The following is a 23,908-nucleotide window of genomic DNA, read 5'->3' as shown; positions in this document are numbered from 1 at the left end:
CTCTTCAGCTGTTGGGCTCTCCAATTAGCACGGGGGCTATCTGTCACAGCCCGTTGGATTCTCCATGGTATGCATAGTTTAGTAATACACAGTTCTGCTATTTTCCATATAGATATGAAGCTGAAAACTGTCACGAAAGAATTCCTACAAGTATGCCCAGGCAAACCACTTGACTGTGGTGTATCCCGTTGCTTAAGGTGCCTCTTAAGGGGCAAACATTTAAAGAAATATATCCTTGTCTGGTGCCATCATTATGAGACCCAGAGGAACATATGAGGGTCTACATTTCCATCTGAAATGCTCCCTATACAATGGGGACGAAAAAAGACTGATACAATTTTTGAAACTGTGTGCAAAAAGTCAAAAGTCTGGATTCATGGAAACACATCTGCATTCAACTTTACCACAGACATCCACCTAAATGACAGTGAGCCAGGCGCTTGTATTTAACCAAGATAAATGTCACTCTTGTCACTCTACCAATGACCTACAATTTATGCATGTACCGGCTAACCATGCATATTAACCTTTCATGTTTATATATTCTCATTCTTTCCAGTGTTATGTTAATGTATTTGGATGTGACATTCTACATGTAGGTACCAAGATATGCCTTGTACAAATCACCTGCTGCTCTTTTCTGTGGGCTTGGACTTCCTTTTGTGCTGTAGGCATGTATTTCAATTTAAAATCAGTACTGATGATTGGTTTATTATTGGGTAATTCTCATTATCTGGCTACCTTGCCCTATCACATGGTAGCAAGCACGTCTTCATACTCACGTTTTCTCAAATAGTGTCTTGGTTAGCTGAGACAGGAAGCCTCTTTTGAAGGCCATGTATGCAGATAAGCAATCAGCCTATAGACATCTGCAGATACAAGGGCTGTAACTGTAAGTTTTGGGAGAAGACTCTACATTTGGCTTTGCAGATAACGAGACATCTGTTTAGCTTGACTGTATAAACATTTGTTTTTGCATTTTTGCATTGTGTATGTTGTTTTCATTTGCACGCATGAATGCCCTGATCATTCTCTTAGTAGTCCAAATATATATATATATATATATATATATATATATGGAAAATGTCACTTACCCAGTGTACATCTGTTCGTGGCATGAGACGCTGCAGATTCACATGCTGTGCACATCCCGCCATCTAGTGTTGGGCTCAGAGTGTTACAAGTTGTTTTCCTTCGAAGAAGTCTTTTTCGAGTCACGAGATCGAGGGACTCCTCCCCTTTCGGCTCCATTGCGCATGGGCGTCAACTCCATCTTAGATTGTTTTCCCCGCAGAGGGTGAGGTAGGAGTTGTGTATATAGTAATAGTGCCCATGCAATGGAGTAAATATGTATGTACATGTGTTTAAAAGTAATATATTTACAAATTTACAAATGATCAAGTCTAATTTTTTCTCAACTTAAAACGGCTACAGGCTCCCGGGGAGGTGGGAGGGCGCATGTGAATCTGCAGCGTCTCATGCCACGAACAGATGTACACTGGGCAAGTGACATTTTCCGTTCGATGGCATGTGTAGCTGCAGATACACATGCTGTGCATAGACTAGTAAGCAGTTATCTCCCCAAAAGCGGTGTTTCAGCCTGTAGGAGTTGAAGTTGTTTGAAATAAAGTTCGTAATACTGCTTGTCGTACTGTGGCTTGCTGTGTTGTTAACACATCCACGCAGTAATGTTTGGTAAATGTATGAGGCGTAGACCATGTGGCTGCCTTACATATTTCAGTCATTGGTATGTTTCCGAGAAAGGCCATGGTAGCACCTTTCTTTCTAGTTGAGTGTGCCTTTGGTGTAATAGTCAGTTCTCTTTTTGCTTTTATATAACAGGTTTGAATACATTTTTAACTATCCATCTGGCAATGCCTTGTTTGGATATTGGATTCCCTGTATGAGGTTTTTGGAATGCAACAAACAATTGTTTTGTTTTGCGAATTTGTTTCGTTCTATCTATGTAGTACATTAGTGCCCTTTTAATGTCTAATGTATGTAATGCTCTCTCAGCTACCGAATCTGGTTCTGGAAAGAATACTGGGAGTTCCACTGTTTGATTTAAGTGGAACGGTGATATGACTTTAGCTAAGAATTTAGGATTTGTTCGTAGAACTACTTTATGCTTATGTATCTGAATAAAGGGTTCTTGTATAGTAAATGCTTGTATTTCACTTACTCTTCTGAGAGATGTGATAGCTATCAGAAAAGCTACTTTCCATGTTAAGTACTGTATGTCACATGAGTGCATGGGTTCAAAAGGTGGACCCATAAGTCGTGTTAAGACAATGTTGAGATTCCACGAAGGAACTGGTGGTGTTCTTGGTGGGATAATTCTTTTCAGACCCTCCATAAATGCTTTTATGACTTTGACCCTGAATAATGAAGTTGAGTGCGTAAGTTGCAGATAAGCTAAAATTGCGGTGAGATGTATTTTAATGGATGAAAAAGTTAACTTTGACTTTTGTAAGTGCAGTAGGTAGCTGACGATGTCTTTAGCAGACGCGTGTAATGGTTGAATTTGATTATTATGGCAGTAATAAACAAATCTTTTCCACTTATTTGCATAGCAATGTCTTGTGGTTGGTATCCTAGCTTGTTTTATGACCTCCATACATTCCTGTGTAAGGTCTAGGTGCCCGAATTCTAAGACTTCAGGAGCCAAATTGCTAGATTCAGCGATGCTGGATTTGGGTGTCTGATCTGTTGTTTGTGTTGAGTTAACAGATCTGGTCTGTTTGGTAGCTTGATATGGGGCACTACTGAGAGGTCTAGTAGTGTTGTGTACCAAGGTTGTCTTGCCCAAGTTGGTGCTATTAGTATGAGTTTGAGTTTGTTTTGACTCAATTTGTTTACTAGATATGGAAGGAGTGGGAGAGGGGGAAAAGCGTATGCAAATATCCCTGACCAACTCATCCATAACGCATTGCCCTGAGAGTGAGCCTGTGGGTACCTGGATGCGAAGTTTTGGCATTTTGCGTTTTCTTTTGTTGCAAATAGGTCTATTTGCGGTGTTCCCCACCTTTGGAAGTACGTTTTTAGTATTTGGGGATGAATTTCCCATTCGTGGATCTGTTGGTGATCCCGAGAGAAGTTGTCTGCTAACTGGTTTTGAATTCCAGGTATGAACTACGCTATTAGCTGAATGTGGTTGTGAATCGCCCAATGCCATATTTTCTGTGCCAGGAGACACAACTGTGTTGAGTGTGTTCCTCCCTGTTTGTTCAGATAATACATTGTTGTCATGTTGTCTGGTTTGACAAGAATGTGTTTGTGGGTTATTATAGGTTGAAATGCTTTCAGCGCTAGAAATACTGCTAGTAGTTCTAAGTGATTTATGTGAAACTGTCTCTGCTGAGTGTCCCATTGTCCTTGGATGCTGTGTTGGTTGAGGTGTGCTCCCCACCCTATCATGGAGGCATCCGTTGTTATTACCTATTGAGGCACTAGGTCTTGAAAAGGGCGCCCTTTGTTTAAATTTATAGTGTTCCACCATTGAAGCGAGGTGTATGTTTGGCGGTCTATCAACACTAGATCTTGAAGTTGACCCTGTGCCTGTGACCATTATGATGCTAGGCACTGTTGTAAGGGCCGCATGTGCAATCTTGCGTTTGGGACAATGGCTATGCATGAGGACATCATGCCTAGTAGTTTCATCACTAATTTTACCTGTATCTTTTGTTTTGGGTGCATGGCTTGTATTACGTTTTGAAATGCCTGTACCCTTTGTGGACTTGGAGTGGCAATCCCTTTTGTTGTGTTGATTGTTGCTCCTAAGTATTGTTGTATTTGACACAGTTGTAGGTGTGACTTGTTGTAGTTGAGTGAGAAACCTAGTTTGTGAAGGGTTTCTATGACATACTTTGTGTGTTGTGAACACCGTTGTTGCGTATTGGTTTTGATTAACCAATCGTCCAGGTACGGGAACACATGTATTTGCTGCCTTCTGATAAGAGCAGCCACTACTGCCAGGCATTTTGTAAAAACTCTTGGCGCTGTTGTTATCCCGAATGGCAACACTTTGAACTGGTAATGTACTCCTTGGAATATAAACCTTAAGTACTTTCTGTGGGAAGGATGTATAGGTATATGGAAATATGCATCCTTTAGGTCTAGTGTTGTCATGTAGTCTTGTTGTTTGAGCAGTGGGATCACGTCTTGCAGTGTCACCATGTGAAAGTGATCTGATTTGATGTAGATGCTTAGTGTTCTGAGATCTAATATAGGTCTTAGAGTTTTGTCTTTTTTGGGTATGAGAAAGTACAGGGAGTAAACTCCCGTTCCTCTTTGATGAATTGGTACTATCTCTATTGCATCTTTTTGCAACAACGTTTGGACCTCTAGTTGTAACAGTTCCATATGTTGTTTGGACATGTTGTGTGTTTTCGGTGGGACATTTGGAGGGAATTGTAGAAATTCTATGCAATAACCATGCTGGATAATGGCTAGGACCCAGGTGTCTGTTGTTATTTCTTCCCAGTGTTTGTAGAACTTGGTTAGTCTCCCCCCCACTGGTGTTATGTGTTGGGGATTTCTGACGTTGAAGTCACTGTTTATTTTGTGGGTGGAGTTTTGGGACTCTGGAACTTCCCTCTACTCTTTGGGAACTGTCCCCCTCTATATTGTCCCCAAAAACTTCCCCGCTGATATTGACTCTGATAAGTGGGCCTTGTTTGTGAGGTTGAGGGTTCTGTGCTCTGTCGCCGAAACCCCCCTTGAAACTGTGATTTCCGAAAAGTGCCTCTGCTCTGTGGGGAGTAGAGTGCGCCCATGACTTTAGCCGTATCTGTGTCTTTTTTGTGTTTTTCGATAGCAGTGTCCACCTCCGGCCCAAACAACTGCTGTCCGTTAAATGGCATATTCAGCACGGCTTGTTGTATTTCCGGCTTGAATCCTGATGTTCGAAGCCATGTGTGTCTTCGTATGGTCACTGCTGTATTTACAGTCCTAGCAGCTGTGTCCACTGCATCCATTGCTGACCGTATCTGATTGTTCGAGATACTCTGTCCTTCCTCCACCACTTGTTGTGCTCTCTTTTGGAACTCTTTGGGCAGGTGTTCTATGAAATGTTGCATTTCGTCCCAATGAGCCCTATCATATCTAGCCAGCAAGGCCTGTGAGTTGGCAATGCGCCATTGGTTGGCTGCTTGTGCCGCAACTCTTTCCCTGCAGCGTCGAACTTGTGACTCCTTGTCTGGAGGTGGTGCGTCTCCTGAGGGGTGTGAGTTTGCTCTCTTGCGAGCTGCCCCTACTACCACTGAGTCTGGTGTTAATTGCTGCGTGATGTACACAGGGTCTGTTGGTGGCGGTTTGTACTTCTTCTCCACCCTTGGAGTAATGGCCCTGCCCTTCACAGGCTCCTGAAACACTTGTTTAGAGTGTTTCAGCATTCCCGGTAGCATAGAGAGACTCTGGTACTGGCTATGTGTGGACGATAGTGTGTTAAATAAAAAGTCATCCTCGATAGGTTCTGCAAGCAGGGTGACATTATGAAACGCCGCTGCCCTTGACACCACCTGTGTGTAGGCTGTACTGTCCTCAGGTGGTGACGGTCTCGCTGGATAACAGTCGGGACTGTTATCTGATACTGGTGCATCATAAAGATCCCATGCGTCGGGATCATCCTGACTCACTCCAGTATGAGTTGGGGACTGCATCATTGGTGGAGTGGCTACCAGTGATGGTTGTGGTGAGCGTTGTGGAGATGGTGGTGGGGTTACTTGTCTTGCCACCTTTGCCTGTGGCTGCTTGTCTTTCTCTTGGAAGGCAAGTTTTCTTTTCATTCGAATTGGGGGAAGAGTACTGATCTTCCCTGTGTCTTTTTGTATGTGGAGCCTTCTTTGAGTGTAATCTGGCTCTAGTGCCTCTAGCTCCTGTCCGAATCTGTGTCCTTGCATTTGTGAGGACAGGCCCTGTTTCTCTGTGTAGGAACTTGATTTTGGTTCCGAGGCCGGATGTTTCGGTATGGAAACTTTTTCGGCTGAGTTTTTCGGTTCCGACGACACTTTTTTGATCTTCGGCGTACTGATCTCTCGGAGCCGACTCGTTTCGGTGCCGCCCTCTCGGTGCCGAGATTGCTCTGACCCTGTGTCGAGTCTGCTCTGAGCCGGTATCTCGACCGGAGTCGGATGACTTCGACACATGCATGCCCTTTTTCGGTGCCGATGGTCGGTCACCTACTTTTCGGGTTAAGCCATGGCCTGCTGGCGGTGGCGAACCCTGGGCTTTAGTGGTTTTTCCGTGAGTTCTGTGTATGGACGTCTTACTCACGGTTTTCGGCATCTGTTCGGGATTGACCTCGTCCGAGTCCGAATCCTCGATGGAGAAGGTTTCTTCTTCCACTTCCAAGTGTTTTTGTCCTGTCGGCGCCGACGCCATTTGTAGTCTTCTTGCTCTTCGGTCTCTTAACGTCTTCCTCGACCGAAACGCTCGACAGGCCTCACAGGTATCCTCTTTGTGTTCTGGAGACAAACACAAATTACAGACCAGATGCTGATCTGTATAAGGATACTTGTTGTGACATTCGGGGCAGAAGCGGAATGGAGTCCGTTCCATTAGCCTTGAAGACGCACATGGTCGGGCCGACCAGGCCCCGCTGGGGAATCGAAAACCCCGAAGGGCCACCGGAGCTCTTAAAAATTCGGTGTTGATCTGTTGTAACTAACCCGATACCGAACGCAAACAATACCGTCTAATTTTCTTAGATTTTAACCAACTTTCCGAACCGTAACGCGGAGCGAAAAGGAACACGTCCGAACCCGATGGCGGAAAGAAAACAATCTAAGATGGAGTCGACGCCCATGCGCAATGGACCCGAAAGGGGAGGAGTCCCTCGATCTTGTGACTCGAAAAAGACTTCTTCGAAGAAAAACAACTTGTAACACTCCGAGCCCAACACTATATGGCGGGATGTGCACAGCATGTGTATCTGCAGCTACACATGCCATCGAACATATATATATATATATATATATATATATATATGGAAAATGTCATTTACCCAGTGTACATCTGTTCGTGGCATGTAGTGCTGCAGATTCACATGCTGTGCATATATCCATATATCGCCATCTAGTGTTGGGCTTGGAGTGTTACAAGTTGTTTTTCTTCAAAGAAGTCTTCTTTTCGAGTCACGGGATCGAGTGACTCCTCCTCTCGGTGATAGTGCGCATGGGCATCGACTCCTTTGTTAGATTGTTTTCCCGCAGGAGGGTGAAAGAAAGAGTGAAGAATTGTTTATGTACAAATATATATATAGAGAGTAAAGAAGATGTCTGTGCAATGTACATACATATTTACATGATTAAGTACTACAACGACTACAGGCTCCCGGGGAGGAGGGAGGGCGCATGTGAATCTGCAGCATTACATGCCACGAACAGATGTACACTGGGTAACTGACATTTTCTGTTCGATTGCATGTGTAGCTGTATACCAGATTGAGTATACTGGGATTGGGATGCCTGATTTGACCATTGTTTTGAGTCAATAGGTCTGGTCTGCTTGGAAGCTTGTGGTGTGGTACTACAGACAGATCCAACAGTGTTGTGTACCAGTGTTGACGTGCCCACGTGGGAGCTATGAGAATCATAGTGAGGGAGGTGTGACGGATCTTGTTTACCAGAAATGGAATTAGTGGGAGAGGGGAAAAAGCGTAAGCAAATATCCCTGACCAATTGATCCACAGAGCATTGCCCTTGGATTTTAGGGTGTGGGTCCCTGGATGCGAAGTTTGGGCATTTTGCGTTTTCGCTTGTGGCGAAGAGGTCTATGTCTGGGGTTCCCCACATTTGGAAGTATTGTTGAATCACTTGTGGGTGTATCTCCCTTTCGTGTATTTGTTGCTGCGTCCTGCTTAAGAGATCCGCTAGTTGATTGTGTATCCCCAGGATATACTCTGCTAGTAGTTGAATGTGATTGTGAGTTACCCATTTTCAAATTGTCTGTGCTAGAAGGGACAATTGAGATGAGTGTGCCCCCGTGTTTTTGCATATAATACATTGTGGTCATGTTGACTGTCCTTATTAACACTGTTTTGTGTGTGATCTGTGGTTGAAAAGCTTTGAGTGCTAAGATCACTACTAGCAATTCTAAATGGTTTATGTGATAAGTTTGTTGAATTGAGTTCCATACCCTTTGTATGGTGAGGTTGTTGAGATATGCTCCCCAACCTATCATTAATGCATCGGTTGTGATTATGGTCTGTGGCACAGGGTCCTGAAATGGCCGCCCTTTTAATAAGTTGGTGTGATTTCACCATTGCAGAGAGTGGTAAGTTTGTTGGTCCAACAACATTAGATCCTGAAGTTGACCCTGTGCTTGAGACCATTGTTGCGAGAGACACTGCTGTAGAAGTCTCATGTTTAGACATGCATTAGGTACTATTTATGTGCATGATGCCATCATTCCCAAGAGTTTCATGATCAACCTCACTGTGTAAGACATGTATATGTTGTCTTCTGAGGTATGCTGCAACCACTGCAAGGCATTTAGTGAATACCCTTGGTGCTGTTGTTACTCCAAAGGGTAGTACTTTGAACTGGTAGTGCTTGCCTGCTATCACAAATCTTGAAAATTTGCGATGTGCTAATGTATGGGAATGTGGAAATAAGCATCTTTTAAATCTAATGCGGTCATGTAGTCTTGTTTCCGTAGCAGGGAAATGATGTCCTGTGGAGTGGCCATGTGAAAGGGCTCTGACAGAATGTACTGATTGAGGGGTCTGAGATCTAGAATTGGTCTGAGAGTACCATCTTTGTTTGGTATGAGGAAATATAGGGAATATATTCCTGACCCTTGTTGGGATATAGGTACCATATCTATGGCACCTTTGAGTAGAAGTGATTGTACTTCCTGTTTTAATAAATTTAGATGCTCCAGAGAAAGTCTGTGCGAGTGAGGGGGAATGTCTGGTGGAGTAGAGATAAGGTCTAGGCAATAACCATGTTGGATAATTGATAGAACCCATTGATCTGTAGTAATGTTGTGCCATTGTTGGTAAACACTTATCAGTCTTCCTCCCACAGGAGATGTATGCTCTGTGGGGTAGTGTAAAAAGTCACTGTTTGGTTGAGGTGGAGGAACCTCTTGGGGTGGTTGATTTACCTTTCTCTCTATAATTATTTCCTTTGTAAGAGCCTCCGAAGGAGCCCCTGTTGTAAAAATGTGGCCTTGTTTCTGTTGGGATGTGGATGGCTCTGAGGTTGATGGTTTGAAGCCACTCCTAAATTGGGGCCTGTAAAACGTTCCCCAAGTAGGGGTAGTGTAAAGGGCAGCAATAGCTTTAGCTGTGTCAGAATCTTTTTTCAGCGTTTTAATGGTGGTATCGACTTCTGGGCCAAATAGGTGTTGCTTATCAAAGGGCATATTTAACACTGCCTGTTGTATTTCTGGTTTAAACCCTGAAGTTCTTAACCATGCGTGCCTTCTAATGATTACACTGGTATTGATACCCCTTGCTCTAATTTGATTGTTAAGAGATAGCCTGCCCCTCTGTTACTATCTGTTGTGTCCTTTTCTAGTGTTCTGGTGGAAGGTGCTGCAACAAATCTTCCATCTCATCCTAATGAGCTCTGTCATATCTTGCTAACAGTGCCTGAGAGTTTGCAATCCTCCAATGATTAGCAGCTTGAGGTGCGTCAAATTTACGACTTTCCTTGTCTGGGTGAGGAGCATCTCCTGTGGATTGGCTATTTGCCCTTTTCCTTGCTGCACTGACGACTATAGAGTCAGGTGGCAATTGGGCTCTAATAAAAGTGGATCTGAGGGTGCAGGTTTATACTTTTTTATCTACCCTTGGTGTGATAATTCTAGACTTTACTTGTTCTTAGAAAATGTCCTCTGCATGTTTAATCATGCCTGGGAGCATAGGAAGACATTGATACTCCTTATGAGTAGATGTTAGTGTGTCAAATAAGAAGTCATCCTCAATGGGATCTGTATGTAATTGCACCTTGTAATATGCAGCTGCCCTAGCTATAAACTGATTGTAAGCAGTGGTATCTTCAGATGGAAATGGTCTTGCAGGGTGTAAATCAGGATCATTAGAAGGGATGGGATCCGAATAATCTAAGTCCCATGGATCTATATATCCTGATGAGTATCATCTAAATCATCCCCATGTGCTGAGCTAGGGGATTGTAGAGAAAATTGTGTAGGTGAAGGTGGCGGACTATCTGGTGGTGGAGAAGCAGGAAGTAAAGGAGAATGTGGTGGAGAAGGCTGTTGTGGCGCCTTTGGTTTCTCCTTTTGCTTAAATATTTGAGCAGATGGAGGCCCAGCTTCTACAGTCTCTTGGAAAGTCAATTTTCTCTTGGTTGTAGGAGGAGGAGAAGCAATAATTCTTCTTGTGTCCTTATGTATATGGATTTTTTTGCTGTTTAGTGTCCATTACTTCCTATATGGGTCTTATTTCAGAAGACTCCTCAGTAGTTGGAGCATATTTTCCACCCACAGGTTTCAGCTCTGAAAGTTTGGAAACAGAATGTTTTCGTCGGGCAGAAAGTACGAGTTACTTACCTTCGGTAACAATATATCTGGTAGAGACATATTCTAGTTGCAGATTCCTTACCTTAGAATTTTCCCCCAGGCGTCAGACTGGATCCGGAGATTTCTTTCTTCGAGCAATACCCTTGCACGTCGGTAGGCGACATCGGTCGACTCCACGGGCGTTATTGGTGTTGGAGTCACCGTGATGACGTCGGGAATAGCACATTCAGATTGAATGTAAATTATAAAACGCGATTGAGAACTATACTGACATTTAACAAAGGACTTGATGCACATGCGCACTATCACCGAGAGGATGTGTCACTCGATCTCGTGACTCGAAAAACCTTCTTCATAGATGTGGCAAAATGCCACTGTTGGCATGGTTACCCCCTCACTTTTTGCCCAATGTTGATGCCAGCTTTGATTGGAAGTGTGCTGGGACCCTGCTAGCCAGGCCCCAGCACCAGTGTCCTTTCCCTAAAACTGTACCTTTGTTTCCGCAATTGGCACAGCCCTGGCACACAGTTAGGTCCCTTGTAAAACGTACCCCTGGTACCAAGGGCCCTGTGGTCAGGGAAGGTCTCTAAGGGATGCAGCATGTATTATGCCAGCCTGGGGACCCCTCACTCAGCACATGCACACTTGCCTTGCAGTTTATGTGTACTGGTGGGGTACCTCAGAGTGCCATGCCCACAAAACACTGCCTATGGCATAGGTAAGTCACCCCTCTAGCAGGCCTACATCCCTAAGGCAGGGTGCACTATACCACAGGTGAGGGCATAGCTGCATGAGTACTATGCCCCTACATTGTCTGACAATTCTTAGACATTGTAAGTGCAGGGTAGCCATACTGAGTATATGGTCTGGGATTTTGTCATTACAAACTCCACAGCTCCATAATGGCTACACTGAATACTGGCAAATTTGGTATCAAACTTCTCAGCACAATAAAGCCACACTAATGCCAGTGTGGGATTTATTGAAAAATGCACGCAGAGGGCATCTTAGAGATGCCCCATGTATGCTAGCCCTAGTGCTAGTGTGTGACTGACCGGTCAGTGCCAGCCTGCCACTTTCAGACGAGTTTCTGACCAGATGGGGCGAGTGCCTTTGTGCACTCTGTGGCCAGAAACAAAGCCTGTCCTAGGTAGGGGTGCTTCACACCTCCCCCCCTGCAGGAACTGTAACACCTGGCGGTGAGTCTCAAAGGCACAGTGTGCCACGGCACTCCAGCCAGTGGAGATGCCCGCCCCCTGGACGAGCCCCACATTTTGGCAGCAAGTCCGGAGCGATAATGAGAAAAACAAGAAGGAGTCACCCCCTCAGCCAGGTCCACCTGGTGACCAGAGCTCAAGTGACCCCCTCCTTGAGAAATCCTCCATTTTGCTTTGGAGGATTAAGACCAATAGAGATAGGGATGTGTCCCCCTCCCCAAAGGGAGTGGATATAAGGAGGGTATAGCCACCCTCAGGAACAGTAGCCACTGGCTACTGGCCTCTAACCCTAACACATCCCTAAATTTAGTATTTAGGGGCGACCCTGACCTCACAAGATGAAGAAGGACTGCTGAGCTGAAAATCCAGCAGAGAAGAGAAGGAAACAATATAACTGACGTGGCCCCAGCCCTACTGGCCTGTCTCCTGCTTCAAAGACCCTGCAACCGAGAAGCAACGTGTTCTACAGGACCAGCGACCCCTGAAAAGCCTCCAGGGGACTGCCGCATCAAAGAGAACCAAGAACTTCCGTGGGCAGCGTCTCTGCCGCACAAGAAGAAAAGAAACCATCTTTAAAGGGACTCCCACTTCACTCCAGAAGTGTGAGCCCCAACTGCTCTGCACCCGACGCCACTGGCCCGTGTCCGGAGAAACCAACTAGCCAGAGAGGATTCCCAGGCGATTCTGGCGACGTGTGCAACCTGGGCCGACCTCTCTAGACCCCCACGACGACGCATGCAGAGGGAATCCCAAGGACCCCTCTGACTGCGACTGTCCGGGACGAAGATATCGTTGCCTGGAGAAGCACTGCACCAGCAGCCCCCAGGCCTGTGAGAAACCGACCACCGGTGCAGCAACGACCAGCAGGTGGCCCTCACCCTTGCCCAGTCGGTGGCTTACCCGAGAAGCCCCCCTGTGCCCTGTCTGCAGCACCTAAGTGACCCCCGGGTCCCTCCATTGAGTTCTATTAACCCGACGTCCTGTTTGCATACTGCACCCGGCCGCCCTTGTGCCACTGATGGTGTTGGTTTTGTGCCTACTTGGGGCCCCTCCAGTGCTCTACCAAACCCCCCTGGTCTGCCCTCCGACAACGCAGGTACTTACCTGTCCACAGACACGCCATCGAACTGTGGAACCTCATCAACTCAACGAACCCGGACATCGCCTTCCTCACCGAGACCTGGATGAACCCCTCCTCGGCACCCGACATCGCCATAGCCATCCCCGACGGCTACAAAATCATCCGGAAAGACCGCACCAACCGCATCGGAGGAGGCGTCGCCATCGCACACAAAAGCTCCATCTGTATCTCGACCCACATCGACAACTCACTCCCCAACGCCGAACACCTCCACTTCGCGATCCACAGCGACCCCAAGACCACCCTCAGAGGCACCCTCATGTACAGACCACCAGGACCACGCACCAAGTTCAGCGAAGACATCGCAGACTTCATCAACCCTCACGCACTCTCGTCCACCGACTACATCCTTCTAGGGGACCTCAACTTTCACCTGGAGAACCACACCGACAACAACACCACAGCCTTACTGGACAACCTCGCCAACCTAGGACTGAAACAGCTAGTCAACACCCCCACCCACTACGCCGGACACACGCTCGACCCCATCTTCTCCTCCAGCAAACACATCTCCTTCAGCCACACCACCGAACTCACCTGGTCGGACCACAGCTGTGTCCACTTCAGTTTCAAGAAGACCACCATGCACCACCACACCCAGCAACCACCAAGAAGACACTGGAATCGAATCACCACAGAACAGCTCGCATCGACCCTCTCCCAGAACCAACCCACCAGCACCACTAACCCCAACGAAGCCGCCAACAACCTCACGAGCTGGATCTCAGACTGCACCAACCTCCTGGCCCCCCTGAAGACCCAAGCTAACACCAACAACCACAAGAAAAACTTCTGGTTCACCCCCGACCTCAAGGACTCCAAAAAAGAATGCCACACCCTCGAGAAGTCTTGGCGCCTCAACCAGACCGAGGAGAACATGTCAGCCCTCAAGAACGCCACCCGCCAACAACACCAACGCCTCCGCGCCGCACGAAAATCAGCCTACCGGAACAGACTAGACAACAACGCCCACAACAGCAAGGAACTTTTTGGCATTGTCAAAGAGCTCTCCAACCCCGACGCAGAAAACAACTCCATCCCTCCCTCACAGGACCTCTGCGACTCCCTCGCAGCCTTCTTCCACCACAAAATCGCCGACATATACAACAGCTTCACCCCTACCAACACAAACCCACCGCCAGAACCCGCCACCGACATCACCACCATCCTCACCTGGAACCCAACCACCACCGAGGAAACCACCCGCGTCATGAACTCGATCCACTCTGGATCTCCATCCGACCCCTGCCCGCACCACATCTACAACAAAGCCGACAACATCATCGCACCCCACCTCCGAGAAGTCATCAACGCATCACTCACCTCCGCCACCTTCCCAGAGAGCTGGAAACACGCAGAGCTCAACGCCCTCTTAAAGAAACCAACAGCAGACCCCACCGAACTCAAAAACTTCCGGCCCATCTCTCTCCTACCGTTCCCCGCCAAAGTGATTGAGAAAATCGTCAACGCTCAACTCACCACCGCCTTGGAAACCAACGACTCACTCGACCCCACACAGTTCAGCTTCAGAGCTAACCACAGCACCGAAACCGCCCTCATCGCAGCCACGGACGACATCAGATCCCTGACCGACAAGGGAGAAACCGTGGCCCTCATACTCCTGGACCTCTCTGCAGCCTTCGACACGGTCTGCCACCGTACCCTGATACACCGCCTCAGCAACGCCGGCATCAGAGGCAAGGCCCTGGAATGGATCATCTCCTTCCTCTCCGGAAGAACTCAGAGAGTCCGCCTCCCCCCCTTCAGATCTACAGCCACGGAGATCATCTGCGGCGTCCCCCAAGGATCCTCCCTCAGCCCCACCCTCTTCAACATTTACATGACCCCCCTGGCGAACATCGCACGAAAACACGGACTCGACCTCATATCCTACGCCGACGACACCCAGCTCATCTTATCCCTCACCAACAACCCCACCTCAGCAAGGACCAGACTACACGAAGGCATGAAGGAAGTAGCGAACTGAATGACAGACAGCAGGCTGAAACTGAACACAGAGAAGATGGAGGTTCTCATCCTCGGCCCTACACCCACCGCCTGGGACGACTCCTGGTGGCCTCCTGCCCTAGGCAGCACTCCCCAACCCACCGACCACGCACGCAACCTCGGCTTCATCCTGGACTCATCCCTCTCCATGTCCAGACAGGTCAACTCGGTGACCTCGGCATGCTTCAACACCCTCCGCATGCTCCGCAAGATCTTCTGCTGGATCCCCACCGATACCAGAAAGACCGTCACCCACGCCCTCGTCACCAGTCGCTTGGACTATGGGAACACTCTGTACGCCGGCATCACCATCAAGCTGCAGAGGAAACTTCAACGGATCCAGAACGCTGCCGCACGACTCATCCTGAACATACCCCGCCCCCACCACATCTCCGGACACTTGAAGAAACTTTACTGGCTCCCAGTCAACAAGAGGATCACCTTCAGACTCCTCACCCACGCACACAAAGCCCTTCACAACCTCGGACCAAAACTCATCAACCACCGCATCTCCTTCTACACTCCTCCGCGTACCCTACGCTCGACCGGACAAACCCTGGCAGCCGTACCCCGCATCCGCAAAGCCACAGCCGGAGGAAGATCCTTCTCTTTCCTGGCAGCGAAGACCTGGAACTCTCTGCCCAGCCACCTTCGCACCATACCTGACCACCTCTCCTTCAGGAGGCAGCTCAAGACCTGGCTCTTTGAGCACTGACCCCCCCGCCCCCCCACCTCCCCAGCGCCTTGAGACCCTTACAGGTGAGTAGCGCGCTTTATAAATGCGAATGAATGAATGAATGAATACCTGCAGGCAGACCGGAACCGGAGCACCCCCCCGCTCCATAGGTGCCCATGTTATTTTGGCTCCTGTTTGACCTCTGCACCTGACCAGCCCCATGTTGCTGGTGCTGGCTGTTTGGGGTTGACTTGAACCCCCAACAGTGGGCTACCTATGCCCCGGAGACTGAACCCATAAGTTTGTTACTTACCTCCAAAACTGTACTTTATTTTCCTCCACCAGGAACTGTTGAAAATTGCACTGTGTCCACTTTTAAAATAGCTTTTTGCCATTTTAAAGAAAACTGTATGTATTGTCGATTTAATTCAAAGTGTTGAGCTTACCTATGCAAATTACCTTTCATTTAATGTGCTTACCTGCAAAATGAATCCTGTGGTTCTAGAAGTAAATTAACAAAAGATATGATTCTATATAAAAAAAACATTGGTCTGGAGTAAAAGTCACTGAGTGTGTTTTCACTTATTGCTTGTGTGTGTACAACAAATGTTTAACACTACCCTCTGATAAGCCTAACTGCTCGACCACACTACCACAAATAGAGCATTAGTATTATCTATTATTGCCTCTGTCAAGCCTCTTGGGGAACCCCTGGACTCTGTGCACACTATATCTCATTTTGATATAGTATATACAGAGCCCGCTTCCTACAGTAAAAAAAACAACTTGTAACACTCCAAGCCCAACACTAGATGGCGGACTGTAGCTACACATGCCATTGAACACATATATATTCTATACTACGGTTGCGTATAATAAGAAATGTAACTACTTTAACTATCTAGTGTGTTTGCAGTGGTTTCCAAGGATGTCAACTGAGGAACAAAAGCAATACAAAGATTCTCTCAGTTGTCTCTAGGAGTTTTGTTGCTGCTCTAAACATTCTTATCCAGTGGGTATAGCTCATTGGGAGGTGAGGGGATTGTGATACAACTTTCTTTTTTCCCAACACAGCAGGGTCATCAGCTATATTCACTACTACTGAGAGCTAGGGGAAATGGACCAAATTGCCCCAAAAATATTGGGCTATGTAACAAATGGCTGGAGTTAAATGTCTTGTTTTAGAAACGTTTTCAGAGATCCTGACACAAAGATCAAGTACGAAATTATAGTATACTATCAATCAGAGTGCATGAGGTCTATTGTACACCAATAGATTCTTTAGAGTATGCAAGTGTTGAAAAATATAGGTTTGATAGATTTTGCTGTAGAACAGAGGTTGCTATTCATGACCAATGAGTAGAGCCCCAAACTGTAATTTTGCAATGAAATGTAATGTGGATTTGTAGACCCTGAACTTGTCACTCTTGAGGGTATTCAGGTGCTGAGTAGGTGCGGATTATGCAAGCAGGTTCAGATGAAGTGCCAGGTTTTCAGTTTCTTGTGGATCTCCATAACAGATGTAGCTGTCCATTTACTGGGGGAGGTCATTCCAGAATTTGGCTGCCAAGTAAGAGAGGCCCTGCCTCCTGTCTTGCTTCTATTGACACAGGGGTTTGGGTAGAAGTGAGAGAGGCTGAGCCGAGGTTCCTAGTTTGCTGGTGGAAGTGTAGTCGGTGACTGAGGTAAGTGGAGCTGAGGTTGTGTGGTGCCTGGTAGGTGTGGATAAATATCTTGAAATGGCCGTGTCTCCGAATGTGGAGCCAGTAAAGTTGTCAGAGTTGAGGTGTGATGTGTGTGCAGCGATGAAGGTGGAGTACTGGCGGCGGCATCCTGAATGTTCACAGCTTGTACAGCAGGTGTGTGGAGATGCTGTAGTAAAGGCCAATCGACTAGAAAGGTGATGATGCACCACCAGAGACACCAGAGACTGAACTGCCTTTACGTCAGCCCTCAACAAATACCACCAATGCAACAAGGACACAGAGACGCCTTAATAGACTGCATTGAGGCAACCTCCAACCAAAGCAAGGGATTCTTCACCATCACCAGAGAGTTCTCCTGTCTGTCAGCCTCCGAGAACATGATCCGCCCTTCCAAGGAACTCTGCGATTTACTGTCAAACCACAACAAAATATCCACCATCTATAACAACCACCGACTTCAACAACCTCCTCTCAATGACGTACACCACCCACCCATACACTCACCAAATGGAATCCACTCACCACAGAGAACACCACAGCCATCATGACCTCCATCCACTCTGGAGCACCTACGGACCCCTGCCCTCACCACTTCTTCAACCTGAGAAACAAAGAAATCAGCACAGAACTCACCCTATCCTCCATGCATCCATCACCACGGCTGCCTTCTCTGACAGATGGAAACACGCAGAGGTCAGACCCCTCTTGAAGGACACCTCCGTTCTAAAAAACTACAGCCCCATCATGCGGCTTCCATTCCACACCAAATTCCTCGAGAAGGCCATCAACTACCAGCTTACCGAACACCTAAAGAAAAACAACCTGCTCAACGCCCCCCAATCCGGCTTCCGCACCAACCACAGCACCGAGACTGCCCTGATCGCCACCAATGACTACATCAGACTAGTCGATCAGGGGGGACAGCTGCCCTGATCCTCCTTGACATCTGAGGCATTCAACACCGTATCCCACACCACACTCTCATCAGATGACTCCACCAAATCGGCATCCAGGGAGATGCTCTCAAATGGAGGGCATCCTTCCCCTAAGGACGGACACAGAGAATCCGCCTACCATCCTTCACCTCAGAACCCGTGAGAATCATCTACGGCATACCCAAAGGATCATCCCTCAGCCACAGTCAGTTCAACACCTACTTGACATCCATGGCCGAAATTGTCAGAACTCATAGACTCAACAGTGTCTCCTATGCAGACAACACCTAACTCATCCTCTCGCTCACAGAAGACCCCTCCACCACCAGAACGAACTTCCGCAATATCATGACAAGTGTCTCCTACAGGATGAGGACCAACTGCCTGAAACTCAACATGGACAAGACGGAAGTGCTGATCTTTCGGAAGAACGCCTCCCTGTGGGACGACACCTAGTGCCCCCCTAAACTCGGATCCACACCTACCGACCACGCCCACAACCTCAGCATCATTCTGGACAGCAAACTCACCATGAAGCACCAGATCAACAAAGTCTCCTCCGCCAGCTTCCACACCCTCCAAAAAATCTTCTGATGGATCCCCGTCAACACCACAAAAACTGTCACTCAAGCCCTCACCACAAACTGGCTAGAATACGGAAATGTGCTCTACACCGGAATAACTGGCCAACTCCTCAAGAGACTCTGACCACACAGAACCCAGCGGCCAGACTCATCCTCAACCTCCTTAAGAGAACCCGCATCACCCCCACACCAGGAACCTTCACTGGCTCCCTGTACTGAAGAGATGCCAGTTCAAGTAGCTGACACCCGCCTACAAGGCCCTAAGCAACCAAAGACCAGCATACACCTGAACTTTTACTAACCTACCAAACACATGCGCTCCACCTCCCTTGACCTCGCACACCCCTCCTCTGCATTTGCCGAAGCCACATTGGATGTCATTCCTTCTCCTATCTTGGAATGACCTACTCCTCCACCTGAGAACATCGCCCTCGCTGGCAGAATTTAGTATGGGACTCAAGACCTGGACTTTTGACCGGGACCAACGAGACCTTGGCATCCAAATACCCTCTGGGGTGAAGAGCTGCGCTTTATAAATGGAGTGATTGATTGAGTCCAGTCTGCTTGTGATTAAGGCCTGGGTGACTTTCTGGTGTCCGGAGAGAGACATCTGACTAATTTTCCAAGCATGCAGAGTATGTGAAAGCAGGCAAAGGTGATGGGGTTGACCGGATGTCTCATGGTGAGGTTGGTGTCCAAGATGATGCCCGGGTTTCTGGCGTGGTCGGAAGGGCCTAGGGGTAGGGCCTAGTTCAAGGTGGAGTCCCAGGGTGAACTCTTGTTTCTGAATATCAGAAGTTCCATCTTGTCAGCATTGCGTCTGAGGCAGTTATCTCTCATCCAGTTGGCCACGCTGGTCATGCACATTTTGATGTTACTTTTGGTGGTGTTTGTATCTTCTGTGAGGGATAGGATGAGTTGGATGTCACTGGCGTAAGAGATGATGTTGAGTCCAACTAATGGGCACTTGAAGCAACAGCAGAAGCAAAGAACCACTCACCAAATACTACTAAATTTTGAGATTCAAGTTTACATACTGGTCAAGTGCAAAACATTATTGAGCAAGTTTAACAAAAACTGTATAATATTTTTGATATCTTTACTGTGTACACTGATATTAACATGGGATTTACACTAATAATTAACCCCAAGTGTTCGGAAAAAAACATGTTTGTATGGGTGCATGTGACTACAGGGAGGAAGTAGCGTTAGAAAAGCACTTCCACAGACGTGAACAAAGAACCTGGCAGTGGACAAGTTAAAGAAAACACATCTTGAATTCACCAGTCAGCCTGTTCTGCAGTTTGGAGGGATACTGGAAACCATCCGCTGCATTATGAAGTCCAAAAAGTGATAACAGTATAAGGTCACTTAAACAGAATATATAGATGATGATAAAAAAGGGCATTTGCCTACTAAGTGACTAACCACCACAAGGCAGCATGGCTTGGAAAATGTTCTGAGACTACAAACCAAAATTGCGCTTCAGCATAGAAATAGGAAAATAAAGATATTTATAATGAAAGTTAGGGGCATTTCAAATAAATTGAATACCATTGTAAGCTAAAGAAAAGCCACATATAGGATCAAAATAATACCAACACAGCAAGGATCACTACTAACTGAACAGCTATAAGCAAAGTTGTAAAGTTACACTGGAGCTTGTGACGAATATTATAAGTAGAGAAATACTTTGAACAAGATAGAAAATTGAACTTGTGCTTTACGTGCTTTTTTAAATTCATTATTAAAACCTGCACACAGTACATGGTAAAGGGGTACCAATATATGTTTTATTATTGTGATTCTCATATGACTTAAAAAGATATTGTAGTCCTCAGCAACCACATTGCCTCGCTCCAATACTTACATTCCTATATCTCCATTGCTGGTTCCCCTTCATCCCGTGGCAGTCAAACAAAGTCACTGGGCTGGTGTGAGAGATGGCATCAAAGCAAAACTTCCTTGTGTGCAGAGGATCACCTGGACGGATGTCCTCTCGCCAGCCAAAGGTGAACACCTGCAATGCATAAGATTGGAGACAGTCCGATCAAAGCGTGGGAAAAAAACTAGCAAAACAAGAAAGCGTGCAAGGCATGCACTGCTAATATCTTGGATTGCCATACTGCTAAAAAGAACCTGAAGTTGCGAGGCCCTTTTTGGTGAGGATGTATTTCTGAAGAAAAACAAACGTATTATAAGGAGTACAGGCTGCCACTGTTTTACAAGCCAATGATCTTTAAAAGATTGCATTGTTAAGACCAAGCATCAACACCCTGTGAATGTAGTACTCCTGGCATGGAAAAGTGCTGTTTGTTTACCTGACCTACTCAAGAACAAAAATATACCTCTCTCTTGGTGTACAGGCAGATAGCATTCCATTGTGCCTGCACCTAAGTTGGTTGGTCCTTATTATGGTTATGATGTGCACATCTATCTCTCCTACACCCTCACCCATCCACTGCACTGCCAGATGTTGCATCTTATAACACAGTAACCATACACAGGGGTCATCACGTGCAAAATGACAACACTTCCCATATAGACTCAAAACAAAAACACCACTCTCTAAACCACAAACCCTACAGTGTAGGTTGCTATCTGTGTGGCTAAGCTCTTCAGCGCACCACACTGGGGCAGTACGTCCTATACAAATGCTACAACACAGCTCAGTACAATACTCTGATGATCTGGCCACATTTTTTAAAGAAAAAACTGAGAAAATGTATTGTGACTTTTCCATTCCCTCTCTTGATACTTTATGTTACTTAGATAAACCTGTCATTTCTGAAACAGGATCTTCTTTGTATGAATATGCTTCCTTGTCTGAAGATCAGATATGAAAGCTATGTCAGACAGTCAGATTCTCCGCTTGATACCTGGCCACCACGTTTTTTCAGTCAGTGATGAATCAGGTTTGCCCCAAACTGGCAGCTTTAAGCAATGTATCCTTAAAGTCTGCAATGCTACCATCTTCACAGTAAAAGGCTGCTAGCCCCCCAATAAACACAACAGACCCATTCTTTTATTACCTCTGCCATTAAAACATTTTGAAAAAATAAATCTCCAGCTCTCCACCTCTGTTTAAATTAATAGTCTGCTTGATGTGTCTCAAACTGGCTTCAGTATATCACAGCACACTGAAATAGCACGTTTAGCCATGTCTGATAACTTTAAGATTTGTCTTCGACCAGGGAGGATCTGTTGCCATGGTCTTTCTCGATCTCTTCAAGACGTTTCACATTTTCTCCAATAAAGTGCTCCGATCTTGCTTAAAAGGTTTTAGCATTGTCAAAAAGGACTCAAAGTGGTTTTAGTCTTTGTCATGTGACAGAGGCCAAACAGTCACCTGCCATCCGATTCAATTTCAATATTTTTCTAAACAATGTAGGATACTCTTAGGGTTCTTCCCAAAGTCCCACGCTGTTATATTACCCCTACTAACCAAATAGTCGGATCCTTTGGGTTCAATATCATCTCTTGTGCTGATAATATATAGATTACCAGCTCCATTAACAAATATATTACTTCTGCACAGGCACATTTCTGTCAATGTATGACAATGATTACTAGCTGGAAACATCAAATTTGCCTCAAACTGAATAGAGACAAGTGATAGTGAAAAATTACCCATATTACCCGGGTGGTTGTAATGGGCTTTTCACATTCTGTGGCGGCTCTGAAAGATCTTTCCGCTCCCATCCTGTAAAACTGCTGCCCCTTATTTCTTTTCAGATGGATTATGGGAATTTCTTTTTTATTGTGGACTTCTGCACTGTCTGGTATAACAGCTACAAATAATGCAAAATGTGGCAAGCCAGGGTTCTTCTGAGCATCTCGTCCTATGAATCTGTTAAGGAACATCTACAGACATTTCACTAGTTTCAAGCATGTAAACATTCTACATGCAAGGCCATGTGACTCATTTATCAAGCTTTGATGACAACGTGTTTCTCGGGATAGTCCATTTCGTTGGTCTGCCTATGAACTTCAGGCTTTGGTCCCCAGAGAGCCTTCGAGGCCTGGACTTTTCATATCTAGTCACCAGAGCATGAACTATTCATACACTACACATCAGACAATTCGTTTACCACACAATTTTGAGGAGAGAAAATCAAGACTTGGTTGTACAAAAATGAATAATCATTCTGAAAGCTATGAAGTCTGTTGGCACAAGCATGCTCTCCGGGTATTTGTGGCGCTTTATAAATTCCAGTTCATTTTGCATCATTAACTGATTCAAGCCTATCTCCTTTCTTCAACTTCATACAATCTCTATATTATTGACTTTTCTAATACCCTTTGAATAGCTGCATGGACGACCCAATAATTGAAGAGAAATATGCGCACCCCTGTATTGTACAGATGATGCAGTTCTCTCTCCAAGGGCTATGGTGTCGGGGAGAACTTTTATCATCACGGCAAAGCAACTGAAAGACCAAAGATATTTATGTAGATAGGACTTGCTTTCTCACAATCAGCTGATTCAGCCTCCTACATTTTGCCGACCCTAAAGAAAAAGGACATAGCTACAGGGGGCATATTTGTAAGCCTAATTTAGAAGACCAGTGTGAACCATGTCTGGAGAACTTGATATATAGTCCATGAAAGGATCCCTCTGATGTATGGGCTTATACCCCTACAATTGAAGAAAGAAGAATCTTTGCAATGGGTAGATTCAAAACTCCATGCCAAATGAAAATACAAACGAAATACAGATGAAACAATGCCACAGACCTAGAGTATCATTCTGAGACAAACATTAATCGAGCTCTGGATTATATTTTGTTTCTGCAGGTGTTACAAGCACCAACGAAACGTGTTCATTTTTAGAATGATGAAACAGTACATGATTAGAAAGATTGTGAGGCTCCTGCATCATACCAACTTGATGATATCACACAAAAAAAAACTCTAAAGAGCGCAAAGGCTGAGGACACAAAAGTGTGTAAAGTTGGGTTTTCAATGCAACATTAGATTTAGACTGCAAAAACATATCAAAGGCAGCTGAAAAACAACACTGCAAATTATGTGTGATTGGCACACTTATGGTAACTCTTTATACTGTCAAAACTCAAACCATTGATGAAATAAAGTATTAAATAAAGGTATGAAATTACCTTTATGGCAGCTCAAGCTTAGGTCATAGAT

The 23,908-nt window shown here is 46.0% G+C and overlaps 1 protein-coding gene across 1 annotated transcript in view; it reads right to left on the bottom strand.

Moving 5' to 3' along the window:
* Positions 1-23,908, bottom strand: part of GALNT10 (polypeptide N-acetylgalactosaminyltransferase 10) — a 395,118-nt gene that overhangs the window by 18,179 nt on the left and 353,031 nt on the right. Inside the window, exon 11 of the mRNA XM_069199610.1 lies at positions 20,628-20,777. Coding sequence (XP_069055711.1) covers positions 20,628-20,777 — 150 coding nt within the window. The remainder of the gene's footprint in view (positions 1-20,627; positions 20,778-23,908) is intronic.

This window comes from Pleurodeles waltl, chromosome 7 (assembly GCF_031143425.1).
Source record: "Pleurodeles waltl isolate 20211129_DDA chromosome 7, aPleWal1.hap1.20221129, whole genome shotgun sequence".
Lineage (NCBI taxonomy): Eukaryota > Metazoa > Chordata > Amphibia > Caudata > Salamandridae > Pleurodeles > Pleurodeles waltl.
The sequence above is the reverse complement of the archived record's forward strand: the minus strand, read 5'-3'. Positions and strand labels throughout refer to the sequence as shown.